This window comes from Salminus brasiliensis, chromosome 7 (genome assembly GCF_030463535.1).
Source record: "Salminus brasiliensis chromosome 7, fSalBra1.hap2, whole genome shotgun sequence".
Classification (NCBI taxonomy): domain Eukaryota; kingdom Metazoa; phylum Chordata; class Actinopteri; order Characiformes; family Bryconidae; genus Salminus; species Salminus brasiliensis.
In genome coordinates this window covers 7,574,985-7,599,337 of record NC_132884.1, presented here as the reverse complement: position 1 = coordinate 7,599,337, position 24,353 = coordinate 7,574,985, and the positions used below count along the sequence as shown (strand labels likewise).

Genomic DNA, 24,353 nt, shown 5'->3' with positions numbered 1-24,353 from the left:
AGTGTGTGCGTGTGTACGTGTGTGTGCATGTGTGTGTGTGAGTGTGACTGCAGTGATCCAGATTACTGCTCATTCAGATTCAGAGCCAGTCCTCTGGTCGTGAGAGGAAAAGACACACACACGCACACACACACACACACCACACACTCGCGCGCGCACACACAGACTCACTAAAGGCTGGTCTAGGTGCATAGTTGGAGCCGGCGTTATCGTAGCTGCTGCATCTCTAATCCAACTGGACTTAAGCTGCATGGAGCCTAAATAAGGGAGGCAGAGAGAGGGCTAGAAAGAGAAGGGGAGTGAGAGGGAGAAGGAAAGGGAGGGCGTGAGAGGTGTAAGGATAGCTGAAAGGGAGAACGCAGAGCGATCGCGAGAGAGGCAGAGGGAGCGGGCGAGTAAGGGAGGGAGGGACTGCGATTGAGAGAGCAGAGAGAGCGAGCAATTGAGAGGGAAACTGAGGGAAGAGAGGCGCGAGCTACTGTAGCTGCTGGGATCTCGGTGAGTTGGGATATTTCAGCTTTTTTCAGGACTGGGATGTTTCTCACTGGTAGAATGCCAGCATTGTGTTTGTGGCCATCAAATGGGTGCTATAGGGAAACTACTGTTATATTCATACTAGTGATATATAACGGTAATGATATGTTATATGTAATGTTGTTATGTAGAGTGACAGCATTGTATTGGTCATTGGGAGCTGTATAGAAACTGTTACATAGTGATGACATGTTATATATAACGTTATACACAGTGATGGTTGGTGACTAAGTAACTGCTGTATGGAAACTAGTGTTCAAGACATGTTATATGTGATGTCTTGTGGAATGGCAGCACTATTGATCTTTGGGTTCTGTATGGAAACTGTTATGTAGTGATGACATGTTATATGTTGTGGTATACACAGTGTAGAAATGCTACATGGAAACTAGTGTTATATGTAATGACATGTTATATGTTAGCTATGAATGACAGCATTGTATTAGTCATTGGGTGCTGTATGAAAACTGTCACATAGTGATGACATGTTATATGTTCTACACAGTGGCAGTGTTTTATCGCTGACTGAATAAGTGCTGTTAGATGGGAATGACATGTTATATATAATGTGATGCTGAATGACAGCATTGTCTTGGTCTTTGGTTGCTGTATGTTAGCGGCTATATGGTGATGACATGTTATATCTAATATACAAGGGATTGTTGTATTGGTGACTAAATGAGAAGTCATTTCATATGGGAATGACATGTTATATGTAATATTGTGTGGAATGACTGCACTGGATTAATCAATGGGTGCTGTTTGATAATGGTTATGGTGATAACATGTTATATGTAACGTTATAAACAGTGAATTGGTGACTGAATGACTGCTGAATGAAAACTAATGTTGTATAGGAATGACACATTATATATAGTGTTATGTGGAATGACAGCACTGTATTGATCACTGGGAGCTGTATGGAAGGGGCTATATGATGGTAACATGTTGTGATAGTGTTGTATTGGTGACTGAATGACTGCTGTATAGAAATTATAGAAAGAATGTTACATGGTGATGACATTATATGTTTAATATCACATGATGATAACATGTTGTAAAGCATAGCCAATGCAGTTTCATATGGTGACTGGTGACATTTGTGTATAGGTTAAGGCAAGAGAGTGCTTCTGTCTACTGATAGTATATAAGGCAGGTTGATGTGTTACAAGTGTGTTTTTATATCTCTATCTGTGTGTGTGTGTGTGTGTGTGTGTGTGTGTGTGTGTGAGACAGATCCTCTCTCGCCAGCAAAGTCTGGCTCCTCCCCTGCTGCTCAGGAACTGATGACACGGCTGGGCTTCCTACTGGGAGACGCCATCCCCACCTCATCACACACAGCCATGGAGGAAAGAAACCAGGTAAAACCCCTCCGCCCACACACACACACACACACACACACACACACATAAGCGATTCAAACACATAAAGGCCCACCCAAGCCCCACAAAGATGGAGGAAAGACATCAGATGCACACACATGTTCATACATGGACTGAGCGGTATACCTGTTGCATCACACAGCCTCAGACCCTGACTCGAGCAGTGATGGAAAGGATTCCTTTCAAATGAATGAGTCCTTTCCTTTTTTCAGGGTTCTGTCTGCATTATCTGTTAAATCTGGCCCATAATTAAGACACGTTTCCCTGAATAGCAAACCTGTTGACTCAAAATGCACTCATAGAGCTGGCCCTATCGATTGTTAGATTGCAGGTTTGATTCTCGGCAAATCCTTAACAGTCTGTAGACGTGGCTCAGAACATAGATTAAGATCCTTTATCCTTTATCCATCCTTTATGCACAGCAGTACAACAGAATTTACTGACTAGGGGCAGTATGAGTGGAGGGCCGCCACCTCAGCAGTCAGGGAGCAATTGGAGGTTAGATGAAGGCCTTACTCAAGGACACCTTAACCCTAAATGTTTAGACAGGAGAAAGAGCTGTTCCTTCTCTCCTCCCAACCTCCACTTTCTGCTGGTCCAGGACATTCCTACTGGCGACCTTCTGGTCCCGAGTCTGTGGGAAAACCTCACACTTATTATAGAAGTCAATGGATAGGCTCTAATAATCTCTCGCATATATAGTAACTCGCATTGTATTTCCATAATTGTTCTTAAGCTTTATTACAGTAAAACGCCTGCGATTAGCTGCTAGTTAAAAGTTAGCTTAGAAGACAAGAACTAACTTGTTCCCTTTGGATCCATTTGCTCTTGCTCCCCCATCTGAGTCACTCTCTGCTGCCTGCTCTATGAAGCGTACTTCCATGAGGGTTGGATGGCTCCAGCATGCTGAGAGAAGGCAGGGATTTCGGGTTGCTTTAGACGTTCTCACACAAAACGTCAATATTTCAGTGATTCACATTCAGAGATTCCAGAGGCTTTCTCAACTAAATTGTTTAGTGCAGACCAATCAGACCTTTTCTTCAGTTCGGTCCAGTTTGGCACGCCACTCGTTCTCTGGTGCACACCAAAGAACTGAACAACCGCGGCCCACTAAAAATCACGGCTGTCGCTCAGCCTCCAAGCGAAATTTTGTTCACTGCAGGTGGCAACGGTTTTGCAATGGTCTGCATCAAACAAGGCAATTCAAAGTCCGATCATGCTTGTCTCCGAGCACAGCAGCGTTGTACTGTCTGGATGATTTCGCCCTGGTTTATTACATTAAAATCAAAAACTCTCATGTGGTTCCTGCAGCATGAAGTGCTGCTAAAACTGGCATGTGCCAGTTTTTCACTTTTTTGGGAGGGATTTTCACAGTTTCCCCTAATTGTAATCTTTTCTAATTCCCACCTACTAGTTAGGACTTCCCAATGACTCTAAGTGAATCTTTTCACTGTAGCTAACATTGCATCACTAGACAGCCCAACACGCTTGGAGGAGAACACTAACCGCCAGTTCAGTTACATCAGCGTCAACAGACGCTCAAACTGGCTAGCAGTGCGCTGAGTGACATCCTACCCACCCAGATTGAGTGAAGCTAATTGTGCTGTCTAGAGCCTCTTTCAGACATGCATAGAACCCAGAACTTTTATACCAGGAGGAGTCGTATGTGTGAACGCAAATGTCTGCATCATTTGTGCTGGATATTTCCCAGACTTTATCCTGCCAGCTCCCTAGTACAGAGTCTGGGTAATATCCGAGTGAGCCCATGTGTGAATAGAGCTGGTAATTCTCCGGAGAATTCACAGTGGGTCTTGCCGTACCTCATGCACGCACTACACGAGTGCCACCCCTGGTCTAAACCATGCAGAACATTTCCTGAATTGATAATGTGTCTCTGACAAATTTCTCTGACTTGGTTCTCCGGACATGCCGTGTCCAGCTTAGTACTCCCAGCCACGGATGACTATGAAATCATTGTGGATCACATCTGCGATTTCCCACTGATAGCATCTAGACTCGGAGAGCTGGTGCCTCTGTTTTCAAGTATTTTCTTAAAAACTGCTATCTAAATACTATCCCTTACTTAGTACAGTGAGTTTTATAAGCAGGGCCAGTTACACTCTTTGCAATGAAACATGCAGTAGTGAGTGTCCTTTAAGCACTGACGATTTTCACAGTATTCCCAGGAAAGTATAATGTGTATCATGGTTACGCAATACGATTAAGTAGGGGTGGGTTATATGGCGTAATGTATTGAAATTGTGATGAATTTTGTTAGTGTGATACAAGCAAGCGTATCATAGATACCGTCAGTGCTAAAAGAACACTGACCAACTGCACATTTTGTATATAAAGCACTGTCCTCAGTATAGGAGCGAATCCGAACAGCATTTTAAAACAAAATTATCGTGGCTGATGCATTTTGTCTGCATGTATTGTGAAAGTGTTGTTTTATTATAGAGATATAAAATTTTAACCAAGTCACCCACCCCTACGTGAAAGTAATTGAGTGCTTGCATACCCACCAAGCTTATGACCATCAAAAAACACCAAATGGGAAAACATCCACTCAAACTCTGGTTCAGACTTTAGCAAGCAAACTACAAAAGTATGAAAGCAGCCTTAGGTAACTCTCACTGTTTTGTACAGGACGGATTTTTACACTGTTTGTAAATTTATGATGATTTACAGAGTCGACTTTTAGGCATAGATGCGAGGCTCTGTTTTATTTAAACCAGCCTCCATTAAACTTCTCGAACATGCCCATGTCCATCTGTACTTTCTCATGTTAGTCTCATAATCAGTGTGGCACTCGGAACAGTGCTCCCTGAGCTCTGGTGTGTGTGTGTTGTGTATGTGATTTTTGGGCAGTGTATCAGGGATCTAAACCAGTCCTAAGAGGCTTACTTTGCATTTTATGGATCAGTGCGCACAGAGCTAGTAGTTATTCTTGGCTGCCGGTTTCTGCTGCAAAATTTTGCCATGAATATCCATTCTGATGATTTATGGACATAGACCCGGATGCCTGCGCCCTGTTGAAGCAAAACTGGTTTTCCTAATTGCACGCAGTAGCTGTCGGAACGACAGCTGTCTCTAGTTATTCTTGATGACAAAATTCCATGTTAAATGTAATGAAATAGTTAAATTAACATGTACAGTTTACTGTACATTGGAGACAGTATTAACACTGCGGCTGATCATTTACATAGCGTGGGTATAATTTTCACAACAGCTGATGGCAGCACACTCTGATCACATCGAAGCTTGCAGAGGCTACCCAGTAAGATCCTGATATTCAAATCAGATCTTTGTAATATATTGGATCTGCAGCCACTGCACCGGGACATACATCATGTTCGGGACATCTGTTGACAGTGCATGGTCAATACCCCATTACTGCAAATGAATGCTGCATATTAAGCAGGTGTTAGTGTCGCGGCATCTCTGCGCTCCTCAATCTTTATCTGTGGGATAATGCTAAGGGTGAGCTCAATGCTTGGGGACCTCTAGCGGACATGTGTGGACCTGTTCATCTGCTCCAGAGTCCTATTCTATTGGCAGCAATTGATGCAACTTAAAGTACTGAATATTTATAAGAATGGGTGTCCACAAACATTTGGACATATAGTGTGTCATGGTCACAATTAGCTTTTCTGGCTATGCCATATCTATTGGCAGTACTTAACAAACAACAGTGCCCAACTGTATGATTTACACTAGATAATGGAACATTGCTGTAAGGATTTGATTGCATTCTGTCATGAGAGTGTTGGTGAGGTTAAGTAGTGATGTGATGGTGTTGAATGATTAGTTCTGGCTCAGAGGTGCCCCCTAGCTGACCCTTGGCATAGAGCCAGGTGGTATTTGGCTTTAGGTGAGGTTATTTAGAGCATCCTGTTCTATTAGCAACACTTTTTTAGCTGTGTGTGTGTGTGTGTGTGTGTGTGTGTGTGTGTGAATATGAACATTGGGGTGTATCGTTTAAAACCGTGGTTCTCACACCAGTCCCCAGGGACCCCACACAGCCAACGCTGTGTGTTGCAAGTATAATCTGGACCCTCATATCGGAATGACCGCCCATGATTTGGAATGAACTCTGCATTATTATATCAGCTCTACTTACCCTATAGGAGCACTGTGTAGTTCTTTAATTACAGACTGTAGTCCATCTGTTTATCTGCATACTGTGTTAGCCTCCTTTCACCTTGTTCTTCAATGATCAGGACCCCACAGGACCACCACAGAGAAGGCATTATTTGGGTGGTGGGTCATTCTGAGCACTGTCATGACACTGACGTGATGGTGGTATGTGTTAGTGTGTGTTATTCGGGTACGAGTGAATCAGACACAGCAGTGCTACTGAAGTTTTGTCCTGTGGGCTCCAGATCATTATAGAACAGGGTGAAAGGAGGCTAACAAAGTGTGCAGAGAAACAGATGAACTACAGTCTGTAATTATAGAACTTCACTGTGCTCCTGTATGGGAACTGGAGCTGATATAATGGGCCAAGTTCATTCCAAACCACTGTTGGTCATGATGGTGATACTACGTTGCCCACTTCTATGGTGAAAAAGTGGATATGTGGGACTAGCTGCTGACAGTATGATGATCTGTGTTATGAGACATTATGTAAGACTTTGCTTTTCTGAGTAAATCATGTTTGTCAGTACTTTAAGTCCTCCAAACAACTGCATGCCATGCAAAAGACTGAGACCAATTAGAGAGAGCCTGGAAACAACAACAACGAGGGCCCAGTTTCCCAAAAGCATCTTAGTGTTTAGATCATCTTAACTGGTAGAGAGAACATTCAGTGTGATGGTCGCATAATCCTTTAGGAACCATCTTAGTGTTATGATGCTTTCGGGAAGCGCACCCCAGTAGTAGTTACATAAACTGCATGGTAAAAAGCAGCTAATTGGATGTCACTCCATTATGTCAATATTTATTTCATTTATTTTTACTAGATGTTTCCTTCTGTTCTTCTTTAATGCAAGAATTTTTTTTCAAGATCAAAACACATTTTTTCTTTCTTAAATGTGTCCCGGCTGTTTAGCTGGTGCATTTTGTCCGAATCAGCTTGTTCTCAAACATGAACCTTTATAAATATAAAATAAATGGTTTATTATAAATAATTGAGATGAATAATTTAATTTACATTTTTTGTTGAATTGTCAAAGTACAGTCAGGCCCATAAGTATTTGGACACACAAGTCACATGATTTTTTTTTTGTCATTTTGTCTCAATCTCAGTGGATTTGAAATGAATCAATCAAGATATGATTAAAGTGAAGACTGTCAGCTTTAATTCAAGCAGTTTGACAGAAATATTGTAATAACCTTTTTTTAGGATTTACATCTATTTATACAGTGGTGCCTAAAAGTATGTGAAGCCTTTAGAATTCTCAATATTTCTTTAGATGCAGATGCCGTCACTGACTGCCTGAAACATCAAAACCAAATGGGGGGGGAGTTTCCTCTGTTGAGATTCTTTGCCGGGCCTTTACTGTAGTTCCCTTCAGATGCTTCTAATTTGGGGGTCTTTCTGCCTTCAGTTTTGTAAATGAGAAACATTCTCCCTTAGGTTGAAGTCAGTCACTTACTATCCTTACTATCCTTCTTTGTCTTAAGAAGCTCTTGGGTTGCTTTGACAGTACCTTTTAGGTCATGATCCATCTCTAAAATGAAACTCCATCCTGTTAGTTTTGCAGCATTTTGAGCTCCTCCTGCTACATAGTATTAGCAGTCATATCATCAGTAAACACAAGTGACCCAGTTCCATTGGTAGCCATACATGCTCATGTCATAACTGTGTCTACACCTTGTTTGACAGATTATGCGGTATTGCTTTGGGTCATAAACTCTTCCTTTCCTTCTCCATACTCAGGTTGATCTTGGTTTCAGCTCTCAAAAGAATCTTGTTCATGACTGGGGAAGACTTTTTAGATGTTTTCTATCAGTCTGATCTGGCCTTTCTGTGCTTGAGTGTTACCTGTGGTTTGCATATTGAAGTAAACCCTCTGTTTACAAATGTATGAAGACTTAGGAATGTATGAAGACTCAGGAGTGTTCTTGACTTGACTGAATGTTGTAAAGGATTTTTTTCACCAAGAAAACAATTCTGTAGTCATCTACGTTAGCTGTCTTCCATGGTCTGTCCAGGTGTTTTGGTGTTGCTGAGCTCACCAGTGCATTCCTTCTTTTTTATGAATGTACTGGATTGTTGATTTGGCCAATACTAACTTTTCCGTTATCTCTCTGATAGGTGACCGCTTTCATGTGCATTGACCCCTCTTTGGTAAAAAGTAATTGTAATCAGCTCAATTATTTGGGATTAGCAATTATGAATTGAATGAGACAGAGCAAATATCGTAAAACTTATCATGTGTCATAAGAACACATAGTCAAAATATTGTTTCATCATTACTTATGTGATGCTATTAAGAGTGGCCTGTCCTCTTAAATCAATTGGGAATAGCAACAGCAGGCCCTCTTTTGCTGACCCTTTTCCAACATAACTACAACACTGTGGAATCATTGCAGGTGCATTGTTCTGTGCCAGACAGGGCGAAGGGCGTTTAGTGGTTGGAGAGGGATAAGAATGTGTGTGTATGTGTGTTTGTGTACACAACATGTGTGCATGTTTGAAGTGGGTGGGGGGATGAGAGTCCTTCATCAGTGGACTGCTGGCAGGCGGCTACTCTCAGGAGACCAGGGCTCCGGTACACTGATTCCACACACACACACACACACACTCTCTCTCTCCCTGACCTATATAGAGCGTAAGTGTGTGAAGTAAGGCAGAGGTAGAGGACAGAGCTGGATCTAGGGCTAGATCGTCTCTGGATGAGGCCAAGATGGGCACAAGAACCATTTGATGTACAGTGTGCACACACATCTGCACCTTCTACTTAGACTTTAGGGTGATGTGAAGGCAATTCACCTTAAAAGTCTGCTCTGAAGGACTGTGCTATACGTTATTATAGTGCTATATATGTCATTAGTATATTGAAATGATCATTCATATTTACATAACACTCAAAATATGAACCCTTAGTATTAAAATTAATGGAGTTTGTCTACCCTTTGCAGCAGGAGCAGCTTCTAATCTTTCTACTAGTTGTTGGAACATGGCTGTCAGGATTAGATTGAATTCAGCCACAAGAGCATTAATGAGGTCAGGAACTGATGTTGGATGATTAGTTGGATATCCTTGACTCCTTGACAGAGAACTCAGTTCCACTGCTCCACAGCCCCACCTCCCACAGTTGGGGGGCTTTATACCCCTCTAGCTGACATTTGACATTGGCTCAACTAGGAACAACAAAGCTTTGTCGATGGGTTCCATGTTGGCCCCACATATAAATGCCCACCAGGACCCCAACAGGGTCGGTGTTGGGACCAGGAGGGGTTGAACATGGGACCCCTCTCAGTTATACACTGTACATGGGGCCTAGATGGAACCGATGTGAGAATGAGGGGAGGTTGTAAAGATAGGGCCCATTTGGGAAGCCTAACTGACCACTAACCACTAACAACACAGGTACAAACCCACTAAAAGCCAGTGCCCACCTGAAACCCACCTAGTCCATGTTTAACCCAGATGAGCCTCACATGAGCATGTTGGCTGGGTAAAGTGTATTTTAACAACATGAATATTGCTTGATTATTGATTACATGAATATAAAGAGAATATGTGTTGGTTGATTCGTCATTAAATGTTCACACAATATAATAGACAACTGCTGTTTACGAATTTAAAAAAAAGAAGCTGGCAGGCAAGTAGTCGTCTGACTCACGTAACTTTGATGCTGGTAATCCTTCCACTAAAGCCTTGAAAATGAAGCATGCTTTGGTTGCGTGTGGTCTTTTTTAAGGCTCTGTGTAGTCATGTTGCTTGTGTTTATTGTTTTGCTCTGTTTGTCGATGGCTCTGTTAGCTAAAGTTGCATAATTGACCCATAATGTGCCAGATTGTACTGATTCTTCTGTGCTGCTTTTACTGGACTGAATGTATTTTATTGTGAGGAAGCTTGTGTATTTTCAATGGCCAAAAATGTCCCTCTAAGGCATGTTTGTTGGCTGAAGTTTATGCTACATGGCCAGCGTTGCTAATATAGACTTCCTTAGTCTCACTCTTACTTGCAGTTGGAAGATGAGTGTGTGAGGATACATATAATAATCATGAACCTGAATGTTAAGGCCAAAACTGTCACCCTTAGCTGAGAGGAAATTGCTTCTAATGGTCAGGAACAACTCAACAACTACCATGGCACAAGCCTGCACTGAACTGTAAGCTGCTGTAACACCATTGGCACTGTCTACAGTCAAGCAAATTTTACATGGACTACTGAGAGGCTGCCATCCAAGGAAGCTCAACTAAAGCTTGCAGCTGAACCACATGGACAAAGAAAAAGCCTTTTGGACGACAGTTGTACGGTCAGATGAGACAGAGATGTTTGGAGGAGTAACAGTGCGGCATTCAATCCGAAGATTACTGCACCAATTCTGAAGTATGGTGGTGGTTGCATCATTTTTTGGGGGCTGTTTTGGAACTGGTGCTGTGAACAAAGTGGATGGAATAATGAAGAAATAGGACTACGTCAGTATTCTTCAGCATTAGGCCTGTCACAGTATTTACGTCATCAGCTTATACTGATTGTACTATATATGGACAGGACCTCGATATAGCCTACTGTCCGTATTTGTGTATTTTAGCAGATAATCAAAATGGGGCCTTTATAAGCACAAAGTGGACAGTGGCAGGTAGTGGTGTAGCGGACCTTGCACACAGCCACAGAAACGCTGTGTTGGAGTCCACTGTTCATTCCAAAGTTACTGTAGTAAGTGTGATACTAAGGAGCCACATGGGAGAAGCAGAGTTAAGACCTCTAACACTGCTAATGGCTACATAGTGAGAGTCCATCACTCAGTCCAGTATAGTGAGTATCAGAACATGGCCACTTGCATTACAAAAGGTGATTGGTAATACATCCAGCATCGTCAACATTTGAAGAGACATCACTCAGTTTTTTTTGCTGATCTGACTGCATAATTTCATCCAGGAAGAAGAGTAAGTCCAAATGGGGTTTCAAAGCCACATTCCACAGCTGCAATGTGCTTTAAGCCGAATGAGCAAGGAGAGCCAATTAATGCAAAGGTGCCAGCATGTTAACTTTATGTTCATAATGTTTATGTTTAACATTATGAATTCCAATAACTGAATATTCTTAACAATTAAAAGTACATTGCTCTTTTAAAGAGTGTAATTGAATTATATGTATGCCATTATATCAGTTAAAAATAATTAGGCAGGCTAACACTAAGCTTTGGAAATATATTTGGACTGTGCTTAAAAGTCAGACTAGGTAACATATAAGTTGAACTCTGAACTGAACTCTATTGGTCAAATATCCAACCAAAATTCTGCCAAAATCGCACTGATGGCTATTAAAAACATGGGTTTCAGGTGGCAACTTACTAATGGACTCTTATTCTACCTTAGAACAAGAACAGTCAATATTGCCAGTACATTCATGTCTATAATAGGTGTATGTAATGTTCTGCCCACAACTGTATATTAACTGTATTTAACTGTATAACTGTGTTCTAATTAGAATACAAATACAGTCTGATTACCACCTGAATGATTAAGAGGGATTAAGAGTGAGCGACTGATTGAAGTGAGTTTCTTCTCCTCTGACCACACTGTTGAGTTTATAAAACGAGAGCCGTTCTGACCAATCCAAAGCGATCCCCTGATAGAACATGACCTGTTTAATTTGTCATTATTAACCAAACAGTTGGTTTTATCAGATTTTATTCCACCAATCGTATTGTTTTTTGCTTTCTTCAACCCCCCCCATCTCTCTTTCTGTAGTGTGCGGTCAGTAGTCAGGGGGCGAGTCCATGCTCCACCCTGACCAGCAGTACAGCGTCTCCCAGCGCTGAAAGCCCATGCTCCAGCCTGCCCCTGAGCTCTGGCTCTGCAGAGAGACCACCTCTATGTCACTCCGGACAGTGCACCACCACTGCGAGCACCACGACTACCACCACCACACCCAGCTCTACACTGGAGAGCAAGGACAGCGGCATCATCGGTAAGACACGCCCACAGATATGGTTTTGCCAGCATGCCTGTAGCAATAAACACTGGGCTCTGTTTCTCACAGGTAAAGCTGCTATCACTGTAAAAGCTCTCTCACCAAAATATCTTAAAGGAATACTCCATGGTTTACAGGGAAGAAATGATGCCTTAAAGGAGCACTTCAACCTATCATCTGTATATCTGTATTTGTCAGCCTCTATCTCGTTAAACATTTCAAATAGATGAGGTACAGAAAACGTGCATAACGTCTGAGTTAAAGAAAAGGGTACTTTTTAATCCTATCAGGACAGTGGAATCTGAAGACAGAGTATATAATAATGTGTTTTTATTATATCAATATCAATATATTATTATATTATATTATATCAGAATCAATATAGGACTACAAAACATAAGATCACAATATTTTAACATATGAGAAGGAACATACCTGAAGGCCCTCCACTTCCTCCCAATCTAACATTCTATAAATGTCATATTTACTTTGTTCATGTGTTCACAATGATGTTTTTGCCTCTGTGTCTCCTCCTTTTAACTCTGTCATGGCTCTCATTCCTAATTTCATTTACAAGAGGCCTTCTACCAAGAAGCAGAAGCTACCCAAAATCCAGCCTGGAGTTCTCAGAGCTTTCCAGCCTCTCTTAGAGTCTTTTCCTACACTATTATATGCTGATCTTGCAAGATCTGTCCTGATCAATTGAACAAAACATAATATTGAGATACTAGGATATATAGATCTTTTCTTACACCCCTATTAGTAACAAATCCTTAATTTAACTTAAAAAGGACACATATTCTGAGTTTTACTGATACTCTTTTAACTTTTAACTGGCCCATCACATACTGTTTTATTTCTTTTTTTTCCAATGTGTTCAATTAAGCAAACAAACAGTAAGTGTGGTGCATTCTCCGTAGAGGATTTGTTCACTTATGTTCACTTGGAAAACATGTAATTTATCCCAAAACTTTTTGCATACAGCTGTATCTTACGCGGGCTGCATAAAGTCACTTCAGGAAAATATGTAAGTGGAAAGTGATGAAATAATACTTGAGGATAAAATGAGACCTTACATTTAACTCTAATTATTAAAGTGCCTCTTAACTGTGGCAAATTGATTCCTAATGTACACTCATTTAAAATAAAGGTGCTATAAAAGGTTCTTCCAGCAATTTGGTCAAAGAACAAATTTTGATTCCTTAAAAAAACATGTTATGAAGAACCTTTTTATGACTCAAACAACTTCTGCTTGGTGTAAAGAATCTCTTTTAATTGGTCTTTGCCACAGATTCTTCACACTCACACGTCTCTTACTGAAATGATTCATCAGAGAACCTAAAGTGGTTCTTCTATGGCAGTGTTTCTCAACCCTGGCCCTGGAGGCACCCTGCCCTGCTGTAAGGACTTGTTAATTAACTGATTATTTGAATCAGGTGTGTTGGGAGAAGGAAAAGCAGCAACAAAATATGACATACTCCTACCCTTGCGAGGACATCTGGTCCTCACAAATATAGTAATACCCACCCACAAATGCACACATTCTTTCACTTTCCGTGATTCAGAGCACTTGAGGAATTTCTCCATTTGTTGTGATCTTGCTTGGCTCTTAGTAAAATAGAGCCTATTCATGTCAAAGCTCAAGCTTTTTTTTCCTTTCTTTTTTTTGCGGATGCTGGTAACTATAATATCCTGGAGCCTGAGGTGCGCTCTGGTGAAACTGGGACGGCCTTGTCTTTATTTCAGGTCTGCCTGAGTTTTCTTGAAGTAGGACACCCATGTTTTTTTTCTGTTAGCCCAAAAATAGTGCTTTTTATTTGGATGCGGTAAAAAAGGGTCAAAGAGACAAGCGCACAAAGCAAACATTCAATTACTTTTCAGACTGTAGAACTTACTGATCTCCTAATAGGGTTTATATTTGATTCTTTAAACTCCAGGGGCCTGTGTAAGGTCTGTACCTTAATTCGCCACTTTCCCTGTTACCATAACTGAGTTTTTGAGTTACCAAAGAGTGGAGTTATGAAATAATTCTATTTTGGGAGGAGGAACATGCCTGAAGGTCCTCCACTTCCCAATCTAACATTCTCTAAATTCCATATTTACTTTATTCACTATAGAGTTTTTGTCACCCTGTGTCCTCCTTTTAACTCTGCTGTGTCTCTCATTTCTAGCCCCATTTATCAGAGGTCTTCTACCACAAAGCAGAAGCCACCAAAGCTCCAGCCTAAAGTTCTCCTCTTGTATTATTATGTGCTGATGGCATGGTCTTACCTTGCAAAATCAGTCCTAATACTGTCATAAGCCTGCAGTTTTAAGGGTTAATTGATTTATGTCTTTATGACTCGTTTAGCTATTTTTTTCCTGTCCTCTCCTTTCTGTCTCCGTTCTTTTTTCTGTCTTTGTCCTTTTTCTCTCATCTGCCCCCTCCCCCTCTCTCTCCAACTGTGTTCTTCTCGTCTCATTTGTCCTTCCTCAACTCCAAGATAGATGCACTGGCAATATTGCTTCAAGTACATTGTTGAGTCAGGAGAGTTACTTTAAAATGTATTCTGGTAGAAATAGATTTCATAAGGCTGTGGCAATTACCACTGGCTTTTTACTTCCTTTGAACCCTGGGTTTATTACTCTCTATTAAGTTTTTAGTCCAAATGCACAATTATTTGCACATTATTTGGTAACTGTTTGGTCCCACAAGCTTCTGTTTTAGGGCCTGTGAAACTGATGTTAATTACGACAACAATGTAGTTATGAGAGTGAAGAACTGAAGTGTGGGCTTAAGGGGTTAATAGACTCAGATTCATGCTAATAAATCGTTGTGTTCTTAATATGTGTCATATCTGACCATATCAACTACAATAACTACAGCCATAAATTGATTATGCTAAAAAATAACTACTCTCCTGCATATCTTCTCATGCAGCCACAGTCACCAGTTCCAGTGAGAATGAGGAGCGCTGCGGCTCTAGTCTGGAGTGGGCCAAAGACAGCGGTGGTGGTGCGGCTGTGAGGAACAGTGGTCATCATGCTCCTCAGCCGTCTGCTCCTGTCCCTGCCTGCAATTCAGCGGCAGCCGACGTCCAGCCCAAGACTGTCCCTGCTGCGGGACCAGTGCCGACCTCCTCGCCTTCAGATGGACCCACCCTTTACCACAGCACCTCACTGGTCATGCCACGGCCCAACTCAGTGGCAGGTCGGTCCACTACTACATACACTTGCATACATGTTAAGCCCTGTTCGAGCTGGTTCTGACTTACCTGGGGAGGTACGATCATTTAAGACAACATTAAGTAGCAGTTGTACCTTTAAATAGCAGCTTTTTGATGCTCCACTGACTGTAACAGGGAGAATGTCTCTGTCATTGCCACTCCGGGATAGATCCGCCGGCTACTGCACTATAAAACTTAGGTGGATCTGTATAAGACCTCTCGCCAGAACTGAGTCACGCTGCATAACCCGAGTCATATTGTGTAATATCCTGTAATATTACTCCACCACCTCAGTCCACATGCTCTTGTTTCTCTTGTATCTCTCAGCTTGTCAACAAATGCATGTGTACTGCGGTCCATAAGGGGGTGCTCAAAGCATGATCTGTATTAATGACAAGCTGTAATTTGCGGTGTACAAGTGAAGTGTGCAACTGTAGTGGGAGCCTGGTAGCAAAAATACCTTCTTACATAATGCTCCTCAAGTGATAACCAATGAGGTTTTCACTCAGTATGAATCTGTGGTGTTTTTTTAGTTTTTGCAAGTTGATTATAATTCCAGAGTGAATGCCCTTCTGTAATTGGCCTAAACCAGAGTGCTTTCTGTGACATTAGTCCTCTTCAAACCCACATGCTAATGTCATAACAAAACCTGCTAATAGTCGCACTATGCTGACAGTTACATTCTTCCTGTGACCTCTTGATCAGGACTATCTGGGGACATTTCATTTTTTTTGTGTACAAATTGTCCAATCAAATCCCTTGCATAGTAATTACAGAGTATTCTTTCATAAAACCAGCTAAACATAGGGCTTTACTTCCGCAGTTGTTCTTCAGAATCCCAGTCTGATCGACACTGAACAACTAACTTACTAACCAACAGATTAGAAAGTGAATAATAAACCTTTGAGGTCAGAGAGTTAATGAAGTTACAGAAGCCGCTCTGAGCCTGTGTTTCAGTTTGTCTCTTTGTGAATGTTCTTTCACATCCTTTTAAAAAAAAAAAAATTAAACCGTCTTAAGGGAATCATCCTCGGGTCTTTTTGTGAGAGCGGACAGCATTTGGGATTTGCTGTCCCTCTACAGCTGTCTGTGTCTATGCATGTGCGTGTGTGTGGAAGCGTCTCGCAAAAGAACAGGAGCTTCTTCCCAGTGTGTGAGTGTCCCAGAAGAGAGAGCTCACTGTATCGCCTCACTGATTTTGCTGCTGCTGTTGGAAGGCACAAAAACGTGCGGCTTTCCTCCCCTCCTGCTGCAGTTCGAGCTTGCCAGGAGGGTTAGTCAGGCATTCTGAATGCTTTTTCTGGCAAAACACTGTGGCAGAGTGTTTACCATGGCAGAACGTTGTGGCAAAAAATTTCTGTACATGACTGTTGGTGTATATTGTGCTGATTTGTAGGTGCCTTAGAATGCCAAACTGTATGTTCCTTGGCATTGTTGAATAAAAAGAGTTCAGTACATGGAAGTGACAAACCATGAACCTCAAACACTGCTGTTCCTCCTTCAAAAGAAAATCCAGCAGGACCAGAACAGAGCGGTAAAACCAGCCAATTGCAAAACCCTCAAACTGTTTTGTAGCAATCTTGACTCTGTATATTTACACACACCCAGCCCGCTAGTTAAAACCCTAGTAAAAGCTCACGAAGCAGTAAAACACGACAGCTACTTCAGGAGAATACTGGGTTGTTGATACCGGAAAGCAGCTCATCACCTCCAGACTCTGGAGCTAGTTATGGGAATATGGGTTTCTGCATGACCCAGGCCTCGTGACCGCAGCTTTTCCTGTGCCAGTGTCCCCAGAAGGGGAGCTCAAACTCTGCACAGCAAAGAGGTGAAAGCAAACAGGGATTCACACTAAGCTAAAAGCTAACACTAGCTGAGTGGCCTTTACCATCTCTTTAGTCTTTCGTTCTCTCCCTTGAAAACAAACTGTACTACCTCAGCTGAACTGGTGAGACTTGAGAAAGCCAAACACAAGGAAGTGAATGGGGGCAAGGCTAAAAGCTAACTAGCTACAGTCTTTATAGCACATCAGGCTGAGAGGTCACAACGAGAGGCAGCCACACTTCTGTACGACTCTGGAATAATAAACCAGCCAATGAAAACAGAGCTTGCTGGTTTTTTTTTTAATAAAATGCAAAATAACAGGCTTGTAAAACTGCTTCTGAGCATTTTACACCCATTTTTCTTAATAAATGTATTCTATGGCACCTTTAAGCTAAGTAGATGTTTAAAGAGGATGACCATAGGCACATTTGAGTCCAGTATCTAGCATGTTGAAAAGGTAGTGTACAGAAAAATCTAAATGACGCACGATGTAATGGAATTATCAACTCACTTAGGCGCTGACTAAGCCTAAACACGCAATTTATGCCTCATGTTACTTTGAAAACCTAAAAGGAATTTGGATCTTACAAAAAAGTTGCAAATATTGGTAATGAGCCTCTGTTTACAGTTTAAGCAGCTCACAGAAGCCAGTTTTGTGTGAATTGTCTTAGCCCGGCGTAAATTAGCAAAAGGCATATTGTTAAGAGAGTGACATAAAACACTGCAGCTAGGCCGAAAGAATATTTGCAGGCAAAACATTTTCTTAAACTCTCATGGCCAGATCTATATACAGCAAATGTCAAAGACCACCAGATTTGCATTGAGATGTTTCCACACCTACAAAAATCAGTCAATCAGAAAATGAACACGTCTGTTTCAAATGTTGTAACCATCCCTGCCCACGAACCCACTACCATGAGTTCTTCACGTTGATATGGATGTGAAGCAGTATATCCACAGAGGGCATTTCTGTGGCAAAATTCTGCTTCCACAATTTCCAGTGGTACTGCTCCGTTTCATCTGTATCCATAAGCGTTCACAGAACATGTACGGCACAAATGTGGACAAAATAAATGCAGAGTATGGACAGAAAGCTCCGCCTGTATTTGTATCTGTATTTAGCGTTTAGCATAAAGGAGCCTTTAAATGTTTGAGCATTTTTCGCTTCTCACCATCCAAGCCATCTCAAACACTTTCAGTGATGTTGAGGTCTGGAGGTTGAGGTGGTCAGTCCATTGTTATGGGAAAAACAGTAGCTTCAGCAGTTTGAATGCTTCTTTATTGTCTGTTTCCTTCTTGATCAGCTTCACATCCTTTCAGACCAACAGTGTTGAGTCGTCTTCTCAAAATAAAAGGATGGACATAAACAACTGATCTGAAGCAAGAGTGGGACTTGATTTTCCCCTCTTTCTCTCTCAAAGATGAGAGCTTTAAGGGCTGATGGGGATCATTTTGGTGGTTTACAAGGTCTTGCATAGTTTTCTCAGAATCTTTTCATCTTTTTTTTAGCTCCAGTTTTAGAAATGCCTGTTTTGTCACTCATTTTCCTTTATCTTGCCCTTTCTTATGCAAGTGGATTATCTTATATCTAATCTCCTCAGACACAACGTCCTGAGAAATCAATCACTTCAAGTATTTCATGGCTGTTTTGACTTTTGTTAATGTTAGAAACGTGGGCTTGGGACTGTACATTTTTATGGATCAGCATTGGCAGGGACTGTATGTACAAAAAAGAGATCAGATACTAGCATCAGCTGACCTTTGCCATATTGGCGTATCCCTGTGCACGTAATTAGCATTGCAGCTACATCAAGGCACAATTTGAGCTTCGCAATCAGGAATGTCCCAGTCAGATCATTTTGCCCCTGATCGAATCCGAGTCTCTGAATACTGAGTATCAGCTGATACCAAGTCAATCTAGTCTTTGTGTTTGTATAAATAATACAGCTACACAGTTTAGATAAGATGTGCTGCTGATTAATACGTTCAGTAAAATCCCTTTATTTTTAATATAGTTTCAATACTGAGATTTTTGTTTCAATAGCATGTGTGTTAGCATTAGCCTCCACTCGGTTCTGTATAGGACTTCAGTGATGGTTTAGAAACAGAGAAAGGTGTGCGGTTCTCCCGCTGGTAAAACAGAGCGTTTCAGTGAGAGTTTTATAAAGGTTCAGATCTTATGGTCTGTTTTCATGTTCCACTGTAAAATTGCTCCATACTGCAGAACCTCAACTCCTTTATTTACCTTTTGAGAACGTCTGCACTGCTGCTACTGGCTGAGAATAATGTCTGTTAAAGGCGACTTGAGGACACCAGATGCTGCTCTGAACACTGCAATTAAAACAAAGACTCAACATACTTGAATCTGCCCTGATCTCGATCCATGACCGCATCGGGACATTCCTACAAAACACTAATGTCTGCATGTAGGCCCACACTTCAGTTCAAACTGAATGACATGTCTTAAGATCAGTTTAAGGGCTTTTAAACACTGTAGTGTAACTCTCACTCTCTCACCTCTGGAAACTGCATCTGCCCACTGCATGGGCTCTGGCATCTTTCCCAGCTGGTGGGTTTCAGTTCTGCCCCCTGCACCCCTAAGAGCTGTCCCAAAGCCAGGCCATCCAAGAGGATGAAGGGAGAAAGAGAGGCATGATGTGTTGCTAAGAGGACTGCACACAGCCATCTGACAGCAACAGTAACACGCTCCTCCCCTCCATACCCCACAATTGAGTGCAACGTGACGCTCATCCATCTGCGCAGATTACGCCTTTCAGACAGATTAGATTACGCAGGGGGGATAAGGGACAGAGGGGGTGCAGCTGAACGCAGTGTGGCCGAAAATCATGAATGGAATGAGGGAACGAGTGAATGAATGGAGCTTGGAGAGTGTACTTTATATGCGTTTGCATGGTTGATGCTTTTCGATTTACTGTGTATTTGTTGTGATGAGGGGATGTGTTGGGGGTTATATGCGTTATCTGCTCAGTAAATGCAGTGGCAGATCCTGAATGCCTGCCTGGTAACAGCACAGCAGTGGCGTGTGTAATCTCTCCATTCCATCGACACTGCCAGCCAAACACACTGCTCACAAAACAATCTCCTTTTTCTCTATCTATCTCTCTGTCTCTTAGAACACAGCACACACACACACACACACACACACACACACACACACAATGTTCGGCACAATACCTCCTCTGGGCTTCAAAAGTGCTGAGGCTATAGAGCACTCTGCACTTGAGGGACTTTAATTGGAGGCTTTAATTTCTAGGCTGTTCTTCTCCCGGGCATTGAGAACTTTTTTTTTCCCTGTTTTACAGTCAGAGCTGCAAAAGCACAGTCACAGTTAAGTGAAGCCTAAAGAACCCTCCTTCATTCTCTCTCTCTCCTCCTCTTTCTCTTTCTCTTTCTCTGTCTCTGTCTCTCTCTTCAGCCACCAGCAGTACTAAGCTGGAGGAGTTGAAGTATCTGGATGAGCAGAGGAATGCACCGATGCGCTCGTCCATGCGCGGGCCCTGGCACGGGGCACACACCAGTGGCCGAAACCAGGAGACTAAAGGTACCCCAGTCAATGGCAGTTTGCATCTGCACATATAATAAAATACCGTAATCGCCTTAAAGCCCCTACTTACTTAAAGCTCCCGAAGCCTCGCTGTATTATTGATTATTAATCTAACCAGAACACTCCAGTGTTTTTCAACCTAATCTACCACAACTGCAGCACTACCAGAGACCACACACCAACATAACTTTACCCTGCTTTAGCAACTACCCCAATACTCCTCTGTTATAAATGTGTTTTGCACTCTTAATTTTCTCTTTTATTCTGTGCAGAGGTAAATGGTAAATGTCTGTATGCTATAGATGCATCAGATAAAGATTACTTTGATTCATTCATTCAATTTAATGTGTGTGAGTGTATAGGAGCATAATTGGCTTTGTTCTCATTGGAGAACAAAGCCAATGGCTGGCCTGTTCCCACCGTCACTCAATGCTAGCCAGCATAGGTGTCTGTTGACACAACCAAATTGGCGCTTAGTGCTCTCCTCCGAGGTAGTAGCAGTTTGAAATAAAAAAGGGGTTGTTTTAAAAGCAGCACATGCTAGCTTCACGTGCTAGCCTCGCACCATACCACCCCTGGGAATTGGGAAGTAATGAATTGCCATTTCTTACTTACATCAAAAGCTAAATGCATTGCTACCTTCCTTTTGCCTTCACCTGCTTTGTGGGCATTTAAATATTTTAAGATTCAGAGCATTAGGCAGCTGCTTAGAGGAGCCCATGGCTGCTGATTGTTGGTACAAGGTCTGAGAAGTCAGAATATTTATAAAGCTTTAAAATGTGCATCACCTGGCCTTTTTCTAATGATGCTTATGAAGAAGCAATAGTCTCAAACGTTTGCATGCCACTGTGTATGACAACAAGTAGCTGTAATTCTCTGTGTTTGCCTATTAAAACGTTTCAGCTCGATTCACTCCGTACAAGCCAGCAGACATCATGCTTAAACCCCTCCTGTTCGAGGTTCCCAGCGTCACAACGGACACCGTGTTCGTGGGCCGGGATTGGCTGTTCCAGCGTCTGGAGGAGGTACTGATGGGGGTCGGTGAAGTGGGGCCGGGTCGAGGGGCCGTCGTGGTGGGCAGCGTAGGCTTTGGAAAGACGGCGGTCATCTCCAGGCTGGTGGCTCTGAGCTGTCACGGAGGCCGGATGAGACAGATCGCCTCCAATAGCCCTGGAGCGTCTCCCAAGAGTAAGAGGCACCTCCACACACTCCTCTGCAGACGGCTTCCCAGAGTTTATTATTGTCACAGCTAACACAGTATTCATATATTCACACATGCTGCAGAAATACTATGCGGTATTGTGGTTTTGCATGTTAATGGTGATGGGTTTCTGTTTTTCTAATAACAGTAACTGATAGTTTAATTAGACAGTTCATTTAAATAGTAGGGTCAGCCACAGACTAAAGGTTACAGAACGGGCTTGGGACTTGGGACAAACATGTGTTTGTGTGTGTGTGTTTGTGCATGGCAGGTGGGAGTAGAGGAGCTGACCCCCCTAGCCAGGGCAACCAGCTGAACCCCCCAGCTCAAAGCCCCCTGCGCAGCAGCAGCTGTCCGCCCACTCCAGACACGCACCGACACAGAGAGGAGGCTGTCAAACGCCTGGCCAGCAAGGTGCACACGACACACATGCAAACATACATTCATATAATCGCAACTGTCAGAACAAATCCTTATCTGTCATCATTCTTGTATTTTGTTTTTGATACTTTGACAGCATTTAATTTCACTAACTTCCTTTGTGTCAAAATGTCATGATGAACAGACCCACAGAAATGGTCCATTAAACCTACACTGAGAGCTAAGAGTGGCTTTGCTTCTCCTGTAAAGGGCCTATGGATCAGCAGTATGTCTGAAAAGAACACCCTGTGTACAGTGAGGCATGGCAGTGGCTTAGTGATGCTCTGGGCTTGCTGTGCTTCCTCTGGCACCGGAAACCTGCAGCATGGGGAGAGCAATTAGATTCAATGAAGTTTCAAAAAATCCTAGGCAAAAACATCATGTCTTCTGTGAGGAAGCTGAAGGTTGGGCACCTTCCAACAGCACAATGATCCCAAGCATAGCTCGAAGTCTACTGGAGCTTGGTTTTAGAAGACGTCCTGGAAGATTCTGGAGTGGCTGCTACAGTCGCCTGACTTGAAACCCATAGACAATTATTGGTGGGATTAGAAGGAGATTCCAGCACGCAAACCCAAGAATATTAGTAAACTGGAGGCCATTGCCTATGAGAAATGGGTCACAGTTGGTGTCTATGCATCTCATTTGTAGCAGGTCAGAACAGTATAAAGGGGCTCTGCTAAGTACTAAAGATGGTTGTCATGAAGGGGTTGGATAATTCTGACATATATGATATGTATATGCATATCATATATGTCAGAATTATCCTATATATATATATATATATATATATCATGTATCAGTACGTTTTGACAGACACCAAAATGTCCTAGTGAATGTGGTCTTACAGTCAGGTTCCCGGAAGTTGTGTATGCTGAGGCAGTGAGAGGTGAACGCTGGTTCCTCAGGCCTCTGAAATGCTTTAAAGAAAACTCATGGCATCTGATACCATTTAAAAAAAATTTAATATAATGTTGGCTGAAAATCAGCACCTCCCATGCAATTTTGACACCTCGCTCCTGTTCATCCATGCATGTGTGTATGTGTGTGTGTGTGTGGAACGTGTTTGCTGTCTACATCTGGGCTTCATCTCTGCTGAGCGTCCTAGTCACGCCTTTTTAATCAGCCATCTGGCGGCCGCCGCTCAGTGCAGTCTGTGTGTTTGTGCGTTCTGTAACTTTAAGGGGGCTTAGGATGCTCCAGTAGCAGCGGAAAATTGTGCACTGCCTACTGGAGTGCCTGCAACTCCGCAACACAATTTAAAGGTCTGTGCCAAAGGGTCAGATCACGTTTTCTCAGAAGAAGACAATTACAGCTGAGTAAAAGCTGAGAAAATTATGGAAAATCTACAAGATCTGCATGGCACACTCCACTTTGCCCTATAAATGATTTTCATATCTGTCAGTCTGTCCATCCATCTGCAGGATTTATATGTAATATTTATCAAAAGGATTTAAAGAATCAATTTAAAATCCTGATAAAATGTTTGACTTCATGATGTCTGGTATCATTCTCTGAAGAATCGTTTAAAGGTGAGAGACTGACACCCCTACTGCTCTTCCCTGCAGGTGGTAGCGTATCACTACTGCCAGGCTGATAACACCTACACGTGTCTGGTGCCAGAGTTTGTCCACAGTGTGTCCGCACTGCTATGTCGTGCTCCCAGGCTTGGGGCTTACAGGGAGCTGCTGCTGAAGGAAAATCAGCTGCAGAGTCAGCTGAGCCTGCGCTCCTGCGTACAGGACCCCGCCGCAGCCTTCCGTCGCGGTGTGCTGGAGCCCCTCATTCTCCTCCGCAAGGGTGAGACAAACACTTGCAGACTTACTCAAACACTTGGTTGAAAAAGCATTCATTGAAGTATGTGAAATATGTACAACACAAATATTGTACACAATAAAAACAAAAAAAACTGTATGTCAAAATATTTTGGAGCATTTCTATTGGTCCATTAATCAGATCCCTGCTCTTCTTACTATATGCAAGTTAAATAAGACTTCTATGGTTTAAACTAAGAAGACTATTCTCAGATGCTGATGAAGAGATGTCCGGTTTCTCCTTGCAGTTTATTGTACTATCGACATTCTTGAAAAGTTCTCTCCAATAAATGATTAAAATAAGCATGAAT

General features: G+C 42.3%; 1 protein-coding gene across 4 annotated transcripts in view; it reads left to right on the top strand.

Moving 5' to 3' along the window:
• tanc1a (tetratricopeptide repeat, ankyrin repeat and coiled-coil containing 1a) overlaps positions 1-24,353 on the top strand; it is a 93,855-nt gene that overhangs the window by 44,277 nt on the left and 25,225 nt on the right. For 3 of the 4 annotated variants that reach the window (XM_072683673.1, XM_072683672.1, XM_072683671.1), the window contains exons 5-11: positions 1,771-1,895; positions 11,793-12,012; positions 14,936-15,205; positions 20,482-20,607; positions 21,514-21,798; positions 22,083-22,225; positions 23,797-24,028. In XM_072683673.1, the coding sequence (XP_072539774.1) occupies positions 1,771-1,895; positions 11,793-12,012; positions 14,936-15,205; positions 20,482-20,607; positions 21,514-21,798; positions 22,083-22,225; positions 23,797-24,028 (1,401 nt within the window). Of the gene's footprint in view, positions 1-379; positions 499-1,770; positions 1,896-11,792; positions 12,013-14,935; positions 15,206-20,481; positions 20,608-21,513; positions 21,799-22,082; positions 22,226-23,796; positions 24,029-24,353 lie in introns of those variants that run through there. The other variant, XM_072683674.1, reaches the window with a different exon arrangement.